The sequence below is a fragment of the Pelophylax lessonae genome, assembly GCF_965119305.1.
Source record: "Pelophylax lessonae genome assembly, chromosome: 6".
Taxonomy (NCBI): domain Eukaryota; kingdom Metazoa; phylum Chordata; class Amphibia; order Anura; family Ranidae; genus Pelophylax; species Pelophylax lessonae.
In genome coordinates this window covers 179,935,069-179,950,597 of record NC_138773.1, presented here as the reverse complement: position 1 = coordinate 179,950,597, position 15,529 = coordinate 179,935,069, and the positions used below count along the sequence as shown (strand labels likewise).

At 42.3% G+C, this 15,529-nt stretch overlaps 1 protein-coding gene across 2 annotated transcripts in view; it reads left to right on the top strand.

Moving 5' to 3' along the window:
- The window catches only part of NAB1 (NGFI-A binding protein 1), a 64,762-nt gene that overhangs the window by 36,904 nt on the left and 12,329 nt on the right, over positions 1-15,529 (top strand). For both annotated transcript variants that reach the window (XM_082260572.1, XM_082260573.1), the window contains exons 4-7: positions 5,229-5,280; positions 10,228-10,347; positions 13,525-13,675; positions 14,518-14,646. In XM_082260572.1, coding sequence (XP_082116698.1) covers positions 5,229-5,280; positions 10,228-10,347; positions 13,525-13,675; positions 14,518-14,646 — 452 coding nt within the window. The remainder of the gene's footprint in view (positions 1-5,228; positions 5,281-10,227; positions 10,348-13,524; positions 13,676-14,517; positions 14,647-15,529) is intronic.

Genomic DNA, 15,529 nt, shown 5'->3' with positions numbered 1-15,529 from the left:
GGTAAACAAAGCGAAATAGTCAATTTCGACAGATTTCTATGTTACACTTTTGTCTGGTAGAGCTAAATAATAGCACGTGGTTTGAGAGGGCAGATCCTAAAATTCCCTTCTTTCTAAATTCCTAACTGATTTATGGTGCCCATACACTAGGCGAAAAATCGTTTGAAAATCTGTCATTTGGACAGTTTGTTCGTTTTTCGGCCAGTTAATGGGCACAAATCGATAATCGGTTGTGATGTTTTTGAGCCAAAAAAACAAAGGACAGGTTTGGAAAATTTCTGCCAGGCGAATGATAAATTGAGTCCCCGTTCACACTGGGGCGACCTGTGAGGCGACCTGGTCGCCTCACAGGTCGCCGTAGGTCGCCTTCCATAGAGAAGCTGCGGACCCATTCTAATAGGAGCGACACAAGTCGCTCCGACTTAGAAAAAGGGTCCGGAGCTTCTTTGGGGTGACCCGGAGCGACCGTCATAGACTTCAGTGTTATGAAGTCCGTGGCGGCCGCTCCGAGGTCACGGCGCGCTGCTCGCACCGCGACCTCGGAGGTCGCCCCGGGAAGTCGGATCGCCCCAGTGTGAACGGGGCCTGAAAGGTTACTGTGTTTATTGTCCAAACTGTTTTCACTAGACCTATGTTACAAAACAAACAAAAACTGATTAATTTTGGTCCTTTGAACAATTTATCGATCAAAATTTCGTCAATACATGATGGCAAAATAGTTTGCTCTCACGGCCCAGTGTTCATTATTCAAAAATGCCAAAATGAAATCCTCTGACTGGGATTTTACTGGGCACAAGAGAATACATTTACAGTATCTCACAAAAGTAAGTACACCCCTCACATTTTTGTAAATATTTTATTATATCTTTTTATGTGACATCACTGAAGAAATTACACTTTGCTACAATGTAAAGTAGTGAGTGTACAGCTTGTATAAGCCCCCGTTCACATAGGGGCGACGCTACTTCGCACCGCGACCTCCGAGGTCGTGGTGCGAGCAGCGCGCCGCGACCTCAGAGCGGCCGCCACGGACTTCATAACATTGAAGTCTATGGCGGTCGCCTCCTGGTTGCCCCAAAGAAGCTCCGGACCCTTTTTCTAAGTCGGAGCGACTTGTGTCGCTCCTATTAGAACGGGTCCGCAGCTTCCCTATGGGAGGCAACCTACGGCGACCTGTGAGGCGACCAGGTCGCCTCACAGGTCGCCTTAGTGTGAACGGGGGCTAACAGTGTACATTTGCTGTCCCCTCAAAATAACCCAACACACAGCCATTAATGTCTAAACCACTGGCAACAAAAGTGAGTACACCCCTAAGTGAAAATGTTTGGTAAACTTTTGTGAGATACTGTATATAAAAACCAATATACATTTTATTCTGATTAACCCCTTCACGCCGACGTAACGCAAATATGCGGCCTCGGTGTGAAGGGGTTGTACGGGGGTGATGCCTGCCGTTAAAGGGATGTTGACATGACATAATGATAATGGCTTATTGATGATGATTACATGGTTATGACCAGCTAATTTTAGGGGAGAACTTGTGTAGCTGGGTTGGAGTTTCCTAGCCAATTGGTGCTTTTCATCTGGGATTAGGCAGGCACAGTAAGCATGCATACCAGGCAATACCAGCATGCCTGGTAATCCATAAAGTTTGTTAAAAAGTTATATCTGGTCAAAGAAAGATGTTGGATTATGCATGATTATCAACTTCACCTTAGCACTTATGGGAGGCTGTGCTGCTAATATACAACCTATCCTCTCTAACCCCAGTTATAAATCCTTATTTCAGAGATGGTTATCATTCCCTCCTAACCACATTGATGGGGATCTTTCCAAAATGTAGTTGTAGATTATCTTACTTTATCAAATATGCACACATGGATAGCCACGTGTGAAATCCCCTTTAGTACCTTCTTTCTGTTTAAAAGCTGTTTGACTCTATAAGAGAAGGGGCCAGTAATGACATTTCTTTGAGGCCGGGTTCAAACTTGCTGCGACTGCGGCTCACAGCAGGGGTCCGGTGCACCCCTGTTCTCCATTTCAGGTGCCAATCAGGTCTAAATTCAGGCAAAAATTCAGACTAAAGATGCACAGGTCCCTTTTCCAGTGCAGACTACGGCCACCCAGGAGCTGTGTGAACCAGCTCCATTGAGAGCCGGACACACTCTCCTGTTATGCGAATTGAATGCAGGGAAACCCACATCCAATTCACTTAAGTGTGAACCCAGCCTGAAGGAGAGCTTGGTTCCTGTGAGCAATTCTTCTCCCAAAGAAAGCAAACTGATAACCATCTGGAATATTCTACTGATTATGAAGTAAGAATAACCCTTGATTCCTGATTTAGTTATATTTAAAATTCCCCATACCCATTACAATATGACTCCCTCCACTCTGTGTACAATCAACTTTAGAGTTACCAAAAGTATGAAATAAGAATATCTACCTAAACTATCCATTCATCTTGAATCCAATGAAGAAGACTAATATATAGTTGTTGGTAAATTTAAAGGAGATTGTATAGTTTGCAATGTGTTTGGTAAGGTAAAAGTGTACGTTTTTTTCTTCTATAATGCAGAAATTAATATATGGAGAATCCGTCCTATGTTATTCCTGCACTTGTGCAGCTCCTTCTTCTATGAATAAACCATGGCCAGCTGCTGATTCCTTGCCCACTTGTTGTCTTTCCTGGCTACTATTGGCTTCCTGATGAGAAACTTGTGCTCCTCAACCTCCTATTGAGGTACTTTTGCTCCTCCCTGAACGGTGGGTATAAGGGCTCCGTTCACATCTAGGCATTTTTGGGCGTTTTTCTGCTCTAAGCCTCAGCTCTAAAAATGCCCAACCAGACAAATCCCATTGTCAACTCAAATGCCTGCACAAAAATGCTGCAAAAACGCTACAAAAACGTCTGTAAAAATAGCAACGTCTAAATGTGAATGGAGCTTCAGCTACAAGTGAGATGGTGCACCTGACCAAATTATACATGTCCAGCTAAAATATTGTCTCCTCAGTGCAGTAATGCATACCAGTATATTGTTGGTAGAAAACTGGCTTTTCAGCTTTCTCCAAGATTGGCAAGTCCTGGTCTGGTTCCTGAAGCTCAGAGGCTTTTTAGGGTTTTGGGTCGGAAGAAGCCTCTAACCCTAGGTCCACATTTTGTTGACAGCCAGAAACTTCATTGTGCAGCTGGGTACAAGCCCTATGTTAGAGAGCTGACAAGTGTTCAGGGCTCTGCCCGGGAGAGAGGAGGCCTCTGCCCAGGAGTCAGGCTATGAGTCAGTACAGCTGGGAGCAGCTAGAGTTGGTGTATGTGTGCACAAGAGCCTGGGAGTACTGTCTGAAGGATCAGACAGGGCCCTAAAACATGAGGGCAGAAGAGCAGTGCCACAAGAGAAAATAAGGAGGTTGAATTATTGTATTTGCATTTAAAAAAAACATGGACAAGAAAGCCCGAAAACAAAATTTAGTGACTGCATCCCCTAATGCTCCATTTGAAGCTAATTTCCACAAACCTAAATATGCAGTATATACAGTGCATTGAAAAAAGTATTCATACCCTTTGACATTTTCCACATTTTGTCATGTTACAACCAAAAATGTAAATGTTTTATTGGGATTTTATGTGATAGACCAACACAAAGTGGCTCATACTTGTGAAGTGGAAGGAAAATGATAAATGGTTTTCAACATTTTTTGCAAATAAATACCTGAAAAGTGTGGCGTGAATTTGTATTTAGTATGATACCCCTAAATGAAATATAGTGGAACCAATTTCCTTCAGAAGTCACCTAATTAGTAAATAGAGTCCACATGTGGGTAATTTAATCTCAGTATAAATACAGCTGTTCCGTGAAGCCCTCAGAGGTTTGTCAAAGAACCTTAGTAAACAAACAGCCTCATGAAGCCCAAGGAACACACTAGACAGGTCAGGAAAAAAGTTGTGGAGAAGTTTAAAGCAGGGTTAGGTTATAAAAAAAATATCCCAAGCTTTGAACATTTCACGAAGCACTGTTCAATCCATCACATGAAATTGGAAAGAGTGTGGCACAACTGCAAACCTACCAAGACATGACCATCCACCTAAACTGACAGGCTGGGCAAGGAGAGCATTTATCAGAGAAGCAGCCAAGAGGCCTATGGTAACTCTGGAGGAGCGGCAGAGATCCACAGCTCCGGTGGGAGGATCTGTCCACAGGACAACTATTAGTCGTGCACTCCACAAATCTAGCCTTTATGGAAGAGTGGCAAGAAGAAAGCCATTGTTGAAAGAAAGCCATAAGAAGTCCCGCTTGCAGTTTGCAAGAAGCCATGTGGGGGACACAGCAAACATGTGGAAGAAGGTGCTCTGGTCAAATGATTCCGAAATGGAAACGCAAAATGCTATATGTGGAGGAAAATTAACACCGTACAACACCCTGAAAGCACCATCCCCACCGTGAAACATGGTGGTGGCAGCATCATGTTGTGGGGATGTTTTTCTTCAGCAGAGACAGAGAAGCTGGTACTGTAGGAGTTGATGGGAAGATAGATGGAGCCAAATACAGGGCAATCTAGGAAGAAAACCTGTTAGCCGTAAAAGACTTGAGACTGGTGCGGAGGTTCACCTACCAGCAGGACAACGACCCTAAACGTACAGCCAGAGCTACTATGGAACGGTTTAGATCAAAGCATATTCATGTGTTAGAATGGCCCAGTCAAAGTCCAGACCGAAATCCAATTGAGAATTTGTGGCAAGACTTGAAAATTGCTGTTCACAGACGCTCTCCATACAATCTGACAGAGCTAGAGCTATTTCGCAAAGAATGGGCAAACATTTCACTCTCTAGATGTGCAAAGCTGGTAGAGAAAAAAAAAATTGCAGCTATGATTGCAGTGAAAGGTGGTTCTACAAAGTATTGACTTTTCACATATTTATATGTAAAGAATGTTGAAAAACATTTATCATTTTCTTTCCACTTCACAATTATGAGCCACTTTGTGTTGGTCTATCACATAAAATCACAATAAAATAAATTTATGTTTTTGGTTGTAACATGACAAAATATGGAAAATTTCAAGGGGTATGGATACTTTTTCAAGGCACTGTGTGTATGTATGTGTATATATATATATATATATATATATATATATATATATATATATATATATAGATACAGTATATAGATACATATAGATACAGTATATAGATACATATATATGTTACATTTTCCATTTCTTTCTATTGCCAGGTCCAAATATGAAGATAGAGACGAGCTGTCACCTAAAAGGATTAAAACTGAGGTAATGTGTCATTTTTGTAGTCTGCCTTTAGATATTTGATCGTAATTGTGATGGTTGCATTGTTTACTTTTTTTTCTAACAGGAAGCATTCCATTTTTTATTAATACCGTACTTGCATACCCTTTTGATCTTATTCGTAATGAAGAACAAGATAACATAAAAAGACTTAGAACAGAATCTGCTTTAAACCTATACTATACACAACAGTCTATAGCAGTGGTTCTTAACCTTGTTGGAGGTACTGAACCCCACCAGTTTCATATGCGCATTCACCGAACCCTTCTTAATTGGAAAAATAAAATATGATTTTTTCAAATTCAAAACATAGGTATATATTATATTAGGTATATATTTATACATAGGTGCACAAAATGAACAAAACCATTAAGAACAAAACCAATAAAACATGATTTTCACACAAAAACAAAAACATAATAATGAATATTTACTGCAAGTTAGTGTGACTTCTGCTGTTGTCTTTTAGAGATCAGTTCAGAAATGCGCGGCTTTACCTTGGCAAGTGCCACTCTCATGTCATTATCATGTCTCATGTCACCTCACCCTGGCCTGCTGTAAGGGGGGATCTATATGGGGGACGGGACCTCACCTCACCCTGGCCTGCTGTAAGGGGGGATCTATATGGGGGACCTGGTCATGTCCCCCATATAGATCCCCCCTTACAGAAGGCCAGGTTGAGGTGAGGTCGCGTCCCCCATTTAGATCTCCCCCCTTACAGCAGGCCAGGTTCCCCATAAAATAGATCCCCTTTATATAGTCTTCTCAGTGTTCTCACACAGTCAGTCAGACAGTCAGCCACTAGACTAGTACAGCCAGAACAACTCCAGTCCTACCTTTTTTTCACCTGTGTCCCGACTCCCGATCATAGGCTAGGTTTTCCTCCTGCAGCCTGCAGCACCACTGTCACCACTGGCTCTCTGGCCTCTCACCTGCCGGCTTCTTCTGCTGCTGCCTGGCCTGGTGGTTCTCTCCCACGCTGCGCTGGGCGGCCACTGCACGGGGTAGTCCCTCCCCCAGACAGTCTCTCTCCGCATGCCTGGCCTGTCTCCCCCCCCCCCCCCACCACTCCACAGTGGGCGGCGCTGGCTCCGGCTGGATCGGATTCGGCCGGGAGCCGAGCTGCACAGCCAGCAGTGAGAGTGAGCCAGGGGCAGAGAGAGCTGCGAGTGCGAGCAGACTCAGCGGGCGGCGGCGGCCAGCCTATCATGACAGAGTGAGTGACATGACACTGCAGTGCTATGTTATGCTATGTGCGATGTTATGTATTTCCATGATGACGGCGCGGAGCGGAAGGACATGCCCGAAACTGGAGAAATAGTCCCTGACAGCGAAGTGGTACTAGCGGAGGGTGTGCCGAACCCTTGAGACTGACCCACCGAACCCCTGGGGTTCGATCGAACCCAGGTTAAGAACCACTGGTCTATAGTAATCCAGAGCATTGAAAGTCCCTCAACAATTGGCTCATGGCTGAGTTTGGATCTTACTTGATCAACTGTTACATTGTGTACATTGCGTAAATAGAGTCGGTTGTATAATTTATATGACTTTATTAAGTTGTGTATAGAAGTAAACCTTCCTGTGCTCAGTGTAAATGAACAGACAGGGCCGCCATCAGGGGGGTACAGGTGATACACATGTACAGGGCCCTGTGCATCCTAAAGGGCCCGGGCCCCGGCAACCAGGAAGTGTGCACGAGAGGAGCCGGAGGCTGCTGGTCCTGTCTGTTAATCCAGCCCTCCCGACCGCATAGCATAGTAAACTATGGAGGGACTTTAGACAATTTTAGCTGCCTATTGGCTAAGAAGGCAGCAGGAGGCAGGCTACTCCGCCTCCCACTGCCTCCTTAGCCAATGGGTACACTGTCTATCACAACACAGCCACTTCCTGTGCTGGTGGAAAGGAATTCCTCTGCAAACAAGCTGCGGCAGAGATTGAGGTAAGAGAGGAAAAAAAAAAAAGTGTTTCCCTGAAGCTGCTAGATTGTACAGTGCATAGCCTGTGCCTTCTGCCCCTGTTAATTCCAGTCACTGTATTGCCAACCTCTTGCTGTCCTTATAGCAGGGTGAAAGTAAATTTACACATGTGTAGCATAGGTGTCAGCTTATGTTACCATGTTAAAAGGGCAGCAATATGGGACGCATTACAGTGACTGTTAATTATTTAATAATTAATTCAATAATTAATTATTATTATTATTAGTCCAGGTTAACTAAATTATTCAATGCTCTGAAAATCAATCCATGCGGATCATTTTTCAGGCCCCTTTCACATGAGCGTTCTGATTGGGTCCGCCTATTCGTTTTTTAGGCAGACCTGATCGTACCCTCCATTCTCCTCTATGTTGCGGCAGATGTAAATGGAATTGTGTCTGTTTACACCACCTACTCCCAATCTGATCTTATCTGGGAAAAAATAAATAAAATGGGCATCCATTCCCCTTAATCTGGCCAGATCAGAGGGAAGTTGGGTGTAAACGGACAGCATGAGCAGACACGGACCTATCAGTCGCCCCCTCCGCTCAGCTCAGCAGGGGATCCGCAGACATATCCCCTGCTATAGAAAAACTGCATCTGACTCATATGTGAAGACTGTAACTGGAGTGCAGATAAGGCTGGCCATAGACAGTTTTAATCTTGGGTCTTGGCTTTATTTAACTTTGGTAGAATCATCCTCTCAGATTTTACATAGGATTATTATAGCCGCAAGCAATAATCACTGTGTTCTCCTGGCGGGGGTGGCTTTCCCCTCCCTTAAACCAGGAGAACACAATGACTCTGCACAATGAATTAAGCACATTTTTTTCCTGCAGTCCATGGGACACAGTGGGGGGATTTCTGGCTTCATGTATACATTAGTTTTATACATAACTAGACCTTCTAAAAGGATTATATCATTGCAGTAGATTTCCCCTCGCTTCCCGCCTTGGTTTCCTCAGGACAGGATGTGAGAGAATCTCCCTGTGGGGACATAGCCAGCAATTGTTTCCTTATATATATTAAATATAATATAGAATATGGACATTATAAGGCAACAATTGCAAGCTTGTCCCCACAGTGAGATTCCCACACTTGCTGTCCTGGTGACACTAAGACGGCAAGTGAATAGAAATTTCCTGAAATGTTATAACCCTGTTAGATGTTCTAGTTATGTATAAAACTAAAGTATATATAAAACTATGATAGAAAAAAAGTTGGCGTTAATCGCCAATAATACCTGCGCAAATGGAAAAAAGTGTGAATAACTCAAAATTGTGTATTAAATAAATCCATACAGTGCAATATAAAAGTGCATAAGTGACACAATTATATGTTGGTAAAAAAACAAAAAAGGGGGCTGCAACAAAATCTTGAAAACGTATGAGTGGTAAAACTACACCTAAAGACCTCCTCAGAGGTTAAATGAATAAAGGAAGGCCAAAATAGTGAAGTACGTTCAAGCAGTTTAATAAAGATAAGGTAGATACACTTACATTCAATAAATTATAATGGGCATTCAGTCAGACAGGGTCCGGAGATGACACAAACAAGTGCCGCTTCCGCGTCGCTCTTTGCGTGTCATCTGATCCCGGAAATGGCGTAACAGCGCGATTGCGCTCCAGAAGTCCCGACCGGTTTCGTCAGCACGCAGGCCGTCGTTGTCAAGATGACCCTTGACAACGACGGCCTGCGTGCTGACGAAACCGGTCGGGACTTCTGGAGCGCAATCGCGCTGTTACGCCATTTCCGGGATCAGATGACACGCAAAGAGCGACGCGGAAGCGGCACTTGTTAGTGTTATCTCCGGACCCTGTCTGACTGAATGCCCGTTATAATTTATTGAATGTAAGTGTATCTACCTTATCTTTATTAAACTGTTCGAACGTACTTCACTATTTTGGACTTCCTTTATTCATTTAACCTTTAAGGAGCGTGGGGCTGGTAGAGGAGTGCGGAGCATACTTGCTAACAGGCGACTGTAAGGTGGATCCTTCAGGAGGGCTCAGACACACTCTGGATTCTGAATATTGTGTACAACTCTGCTTGCATGAAAACTGCTCCTTACCACCTCCTAACACCTATACTAACTACCCAGCGGAAGAAAGATATGTATACTTACCTTTTTTCAAGCTGCTCTGAACTGGTCACGTGCTCAGCTCTCCTCTGTGAGCTAGCAGCGGCTTCAGGGAAGAGGTGGTTGCGCCAACAAATGATGGCCCATAGTAGGCCTGCGGGGACTTCACTGTTCAGGCATTCCAGCTGTTGTCAGAGCGCTCTCTCCTCTCCCTTGTAGTTGGCGGTGACTGATTTAGGGGAGATCCCGAGACCGAACCTGAGCGGCCTAAGAATAGGTAGGTATATGCATCTTTCTTCCACAAGGTAGTTAGTATAGGTCTTGGAAGGGGTGGTGGGAGGAGTTTTAAGATTAGATAGTTGTATTCTGTAAATATATTGTAAGGTTTGATATGACTAACTTAAACCTTGGGAGAAAGACATCTAATAGGGCAGTTAGGTCGAAACTTGGCGGGCCAGATGTTTTGGAACTACATTTCCCATGATGCTCAAGTACACTGCAGAGTGCATAAGTATCATTGGAAATGTAGTTCCAAAACCTCTGCGGTGCCAAGGTTCGCCATCACTGTAATAGGGGATAAGACACTTTGATGAGTCACTACTCTTGCTTGTGTGTAAATTTCATTTTAAGCTATTGAGTGGCAAGCTATTATTTAGCAGAATCTAATACCCAATAAAAATAGAGAACATATTTTACAAAAGTTTTAAGACCTCAATAAATAAATAAATAAAATGTTTACAGAACCACTCTGCACTCCCATTAATCTTATGGAAAGCACTACTCAATAATTTAAAAATCATTGGAAAAAATATACGTAATTCATTCTGAATTGCTTGAAATCTTCGTACGTCAAGTAAAGTGATGCATTATTGTCCACAGGACAGCTTTGCAGATCATCAGGAAACTCTTTCAGCGCTTCATCAACAAATGAAATCATTAAAAGAACAACTTACAATGGCCAAAGCTAAAGGAGAAGAATCAGCAGTTCACACTTTGCAGGTGAGGAAGCAATTTTTGTGCAGCTAATCTATACATGTTTTTATTCAACTCTTCCTTCTTCCTTGTTACAATTAAAGATAGTGATTGCTGAACTCCAGACAAAAAAAAAAAAAACACATTTTCTTTTCCTTCATTGAGTAACACAGGAAGTCTTAATCCGAAGATTTGACCATGGCAACCAAACACCTTGGGCCAGCCCAGGATAACCTCTTTTCCCACCAGCATGCCTTGGTTTTTTTCCAGTTTCTTAAGAGGATGGACACCTTTTTATTTTTAGCTCCTTTGTTTAAAGCAATAATCTGCAAAATGTGGCCCGTGGGCCAGATACAGCCCTTTTCTTGTATTTATCTTGCCCTTGGGGCACTATTCCTCCCATTGATACAAAGAACTATTCTTCCCACTGATATTAACAGTGAGGCAAAATTCCTCCCTCTGGCACCATAGATGGGGCATAATACCTCACTCTGACACCAATGACAGAGCACTATTCCACTGACACCAATGATGGGCACTATTCCTTCACACCAACAGTGGGACATAACTCCTTCCACTGACACCAACAATAAGGCACAATTATATTACTACCAATAATTGGACACTATTCTCTCCACTGACATGATGAGGTGCTGTTCCTGTCACTGACAATAGCAATGCGGCATTAGTCTTCCCATTATTACCAATGATGAGTCACTATTCCTCCTCCTACTGACCACAGGTGCTATATATTTTTTTTTTTGCTGATCACCAAGCCTGAAGCATTTTTTTACTCCTATTGATTCTGGGGCAGTTTGTTCAAAATGTTTCGAGACCCCTGCATTAAAAACCAAACAATTTTTGCTAGCATTTTCTTCACTTCTTTTTTTTTTCAATAAAGACTTTATATTTCTGCTAGAGCTGGTCTCTGCGATTGCAGCTATCCAGCGCAGATGTCCTCAGCCTGGCTTTGAAATGCCAAGTCTAGATCCTGCAGGACTGGATTTTGCTTACCACACTTTCCGGTTTGTGTAACAAGTTCACTATGGATCGCTTTCTAGGTTCAGGGCCATTAGTATTTTCTCTGTCTTAGGTGACTCACTCTGTGAGTTTGCAAGTCAGGCTGAGCACCAGGAGCTTCCTCAATAATGGGATCACTGGGCACCTTTAAAATTCCAACTGTTTGCCATTTCCCCTCTACACAAGGGCTTAATACCAAGGGACTTAGCGTCAATGTCATCATCTAGGTGTAGCCTGAAATCATGTCCTTTACCTCTGGAGTCTGTGCCATCTTCGGAGCATTCCCTAGCACTGTCAGGTGTCCCTTCCTTCTCTACCATTTTTTTTTTTTTTTTACTGCAGCCATGCATGACTTTATGGCCCATAGCACACAGTTGTTTTGTGACTCTGAAGGCAGAGGCCATAAGCGCTCTACTGCAATATCGGTCTCTGATCTGGCAGTGACCTCTGAGCCATTAGCCTCTAAGAGTGACTCCCGTCTCTACTGGGCAAACTTGCCAATGAGGAGACAAATGCCAAAGAAACTACAATTCTGGTGGAGTATGCACCTGTCTTCAGGGACCTGGCCTCCCGACAGTAAGCAGTTGGAGATCCTCTGTAGAGCTCCGTACTCACTGACATGTTCTGCTCCTTGCCTTGTCTTCAACAAATGTAAGTACTGTATACATTTTCTATACCTGGCTGATCCCTGTGGGGATCCCTTATCCGCTACTACAGAGATCCACACTGTCTTTCGGGTCCCCTGCCGAATGGCTGCTATGCAATATGGTAACCACAGGGGGTCGAAAGTTGGCATGGGTGCCATTCAGAAAATGCCTTGCATTCTTCTCAATTAATTCTCTAATTGCACAAGGTGGAGAGGCAGGGAGGTAATGTCACAATCTCCACTTAGTCCAATCAGAGAATTTGATGAGAAAAATTCACCCATTCTCCAAAATAGTGCCTATGCCAAGTGAGCAACCCCCTTTTACTATGCAGCGTATACAATTATAAGTTGTATAAGGAAATAATATTTCTGAAATTTTAAAACATTCATGTGTTGGCTCTTTTCTGCTATGAATCAATTTTATTATTAAAAGCCTTGGACTCTTAGATGTTTGTTTGATGCTCTCATTAGATCGTATGAAGGCCAACTGCTCCTGCTGTGTGCCCCCTTTTCCTTTAAAAAAAAAAAAAAAAAACATTCACTAAGAGAAAAGTTATTATTTGTAAAAATAAATATAAATAATAAAAGTAAAATCTCCAAAGTTTGAACCCCTATAAAAGTAAAAAATATAAAACTAACCCTTATATCACCCCTTATATACAACTATTATAGAGCCAAATTAAAGGATAAGTACAGGCAAAGCTCATTTGACTGTACTTCTGTGGATCACAGGAGTGCAGTTCATTCTGCACTCCTGTGACCTGTTTTCAGCAGACAGCAGGCTGAAGGCCACTGTCGACTGAAGTCACAGAGTCGGTCCAGGCTTGGGAAAGATTGTGACCATGTGGTTGGAACTTGCCCACATACCTAGACCGACACCTGGCTCAGCCTCTCAGCGAGCTTCTGAGAGCCTTAGCCGGCCGCTCCCGTCCCCGCCACAGCCCAGTACTCCAGTGAGCACAGGGGGGCAGAGCAGAATTGACAGTCACCGGCTCTCTGTTCACGGAGCTGTGAGAACCAAGCGATCTCTGGTATTTGATCACTCAGTTCTCAGTGTTAGAGATAGCGGAGGACAGCTGCAGCATCAGACCAATGCTGCATTCACCTAAGTAAGTATGATTCTGAAAAAAGCTAAATCCCATACTTCTCTTTTAAGGATAGGTAACTTAGTATTATATTCTTGGATATGATTATTTTTTCAGGTGTTATTAATTATGCCAAAATAACACAAGAGGTAAAAGTATCTGTGCCAAGTATATATAATCATTAAATGTATATACTGGTGATAAAAACTTCAGTTCTAAAATTCCTGCACTCAAAAACAGATGGAGGTCACAATTGTGACAGTTCTGGATTGGGGACTGCATACATGCTAAAACTGGGGCTTGGGAGAATTGTAGTATTTACAGTAGAGGTTGGGAGGATGAATGTGCACACCCGGATACTGGAGCCCGTGCATTCTGTTGGGTGATTTTAGTTGTGTATTTGTTTGATTTAGTAGAAATTGAATTACTTACTATAAACCCCTTTCATTGTAGATTCAAATTGAAAAAGTGATGGCAGCCCAGATGAAGATTTTTCGTAACTCAGGGTGTGAGATTGTGCTAAATCCACAGAAAAGCCTTTTCAGACAGAATTCGGAAGATACCAGTCCTAATCATATGTTTTCAGACAGTTCTGATGGACAAGGTAATTCAAAGAGAAATGTGTATATATATATATATATGGTTCCTGCGCTAACCTGGATATTATTTTCTCCTTAATGCTGCACCTCAATTACTGATATTACAAAACAGCACAAATAATAGTTAAGGGGTGATGGTGCGCCTCAAGGGTGAAATAAATTAAAATTAAGTTGGAGTGCTTATAGGTGTTAGTTTCACAATTATTGTTTTGGGCTTGATTTAACTCTGTTAAGTGATCAGGTGAATCTCATAATCTTAAAATACAATTGTGCTTCAATACAATTAAAAAACTCGTGACAAAATTTCTATTTAAAGTGACAAAATTTCTATTAAAAGTGCTCAGTGCTTACAGTGATATGTTTCCTTAAAATAAACAAAATACAACAGAAGGCTGACAAGTATGTGATTATTCAAATCTGCATAAATAAATGTCCAATAAAAAGTTTATCTTCAATCCAAATAAAAACGATTCAAAGGTGCATTATTGTGAAAATAAATGATGTGACTTATTTCCTCCACCTTGTGCCACTTCTAGGTGCGCTAAATTCTCACCTCAAACAAGAGGGTCAAACGCCTGTGTTATATGCCTTTTCTCCAGCGTGGTATCTTATGGCTCCTGGGTCCTTCCTAAGGGATCCTGTGTATATTCCCGATCAGTGATTTATATCTGGGGCTCCTTACATGGGATTCCTTGTAATGCGGGCTTCAAAATATTACATTTATTTATTTTTTTTGTTTATATTCTGTACACTTTTTAGCAGACAGACAATCACATAAGGTTAATGAGGTTTTAAATCTGTAGCTGAAAATACCAAGATTACCACTTTTTCTGTAATGTTATTGCAGGTGAGAAGCCACTGAACCTCAGAGTGTCACAAGATCAGCAAGTATTGTCAGATGAACAGAACATGGGAAAGCAGCCTTGTATCGAACATTGCAATCTCTCCTCTAATGAGACAAACTCTCAGGCTTCAAGTAAGTACCTGTTTTTTTAAATAAAGTATTAGGGACTATTAGTCAAAGATTAGGAATGAAACAGCTTCTTGTTAATAAGAAATGTAATAATGCTTTCGCTTCCAGCTCGGAGCCAGGGGCATAACAATTACCATAGCAACCTGTAGAGGCCAGCTCTGTGTGCTACTTGCTCATGTAATAACATATCATGCACATCTGAGTAACAAATCTGCTATACAGGATCTTCCATAAAGTACAGCGTAGTATTGACATTGACTGAGATTACATTTGCACTAGTGAAAGTATGTATGAGAAAAGCAAATGGAATTGGGCCACAAGGTCCCACATTGGCATAGCTAAGAAACCTTCTGTGCCTGCTATACACCACGTTTCATAGACCATGCCATCCAGGTTTTACCAAAATAGATTAGGAGGAGAAAAAGGAACTGGATCATGAAAAGAGGGTTTCTTGGTGTTTTTAAGCTGGGGGGGGGGGGGGGGTATAAGTGGAATCAAGCCCACCAATTCAACTATTTCATAAAGTAGTTATATTCAAGGCATATGTCAGGACCTGGCTCTGAACTTGTGACCTTTGCTGTGTCTAGCGATGTCTCTTCTTGCTGATCCACCTGGGATGCTGGACAGCTCCCCGGACAATACCTTGGATAATCTTGTCTTGTACCTTGTTTCTCATGAACCTTGAACTCTTTACTCCTTCCATGAACTTCCTATTTAAAAAGAAGTTTGAATCCTAATATTTTACGGAAATGAGAGCCAAAAGATCTGGGAGAGACCAGCCCTATATGTACTATGTAAACCTGGAAAGTCCTAGATGCCTAAATTGACAGAGAATGGGCTTTTAAGATGGTATCTCCCAAAGACCAACCACCAATATCACATAGAT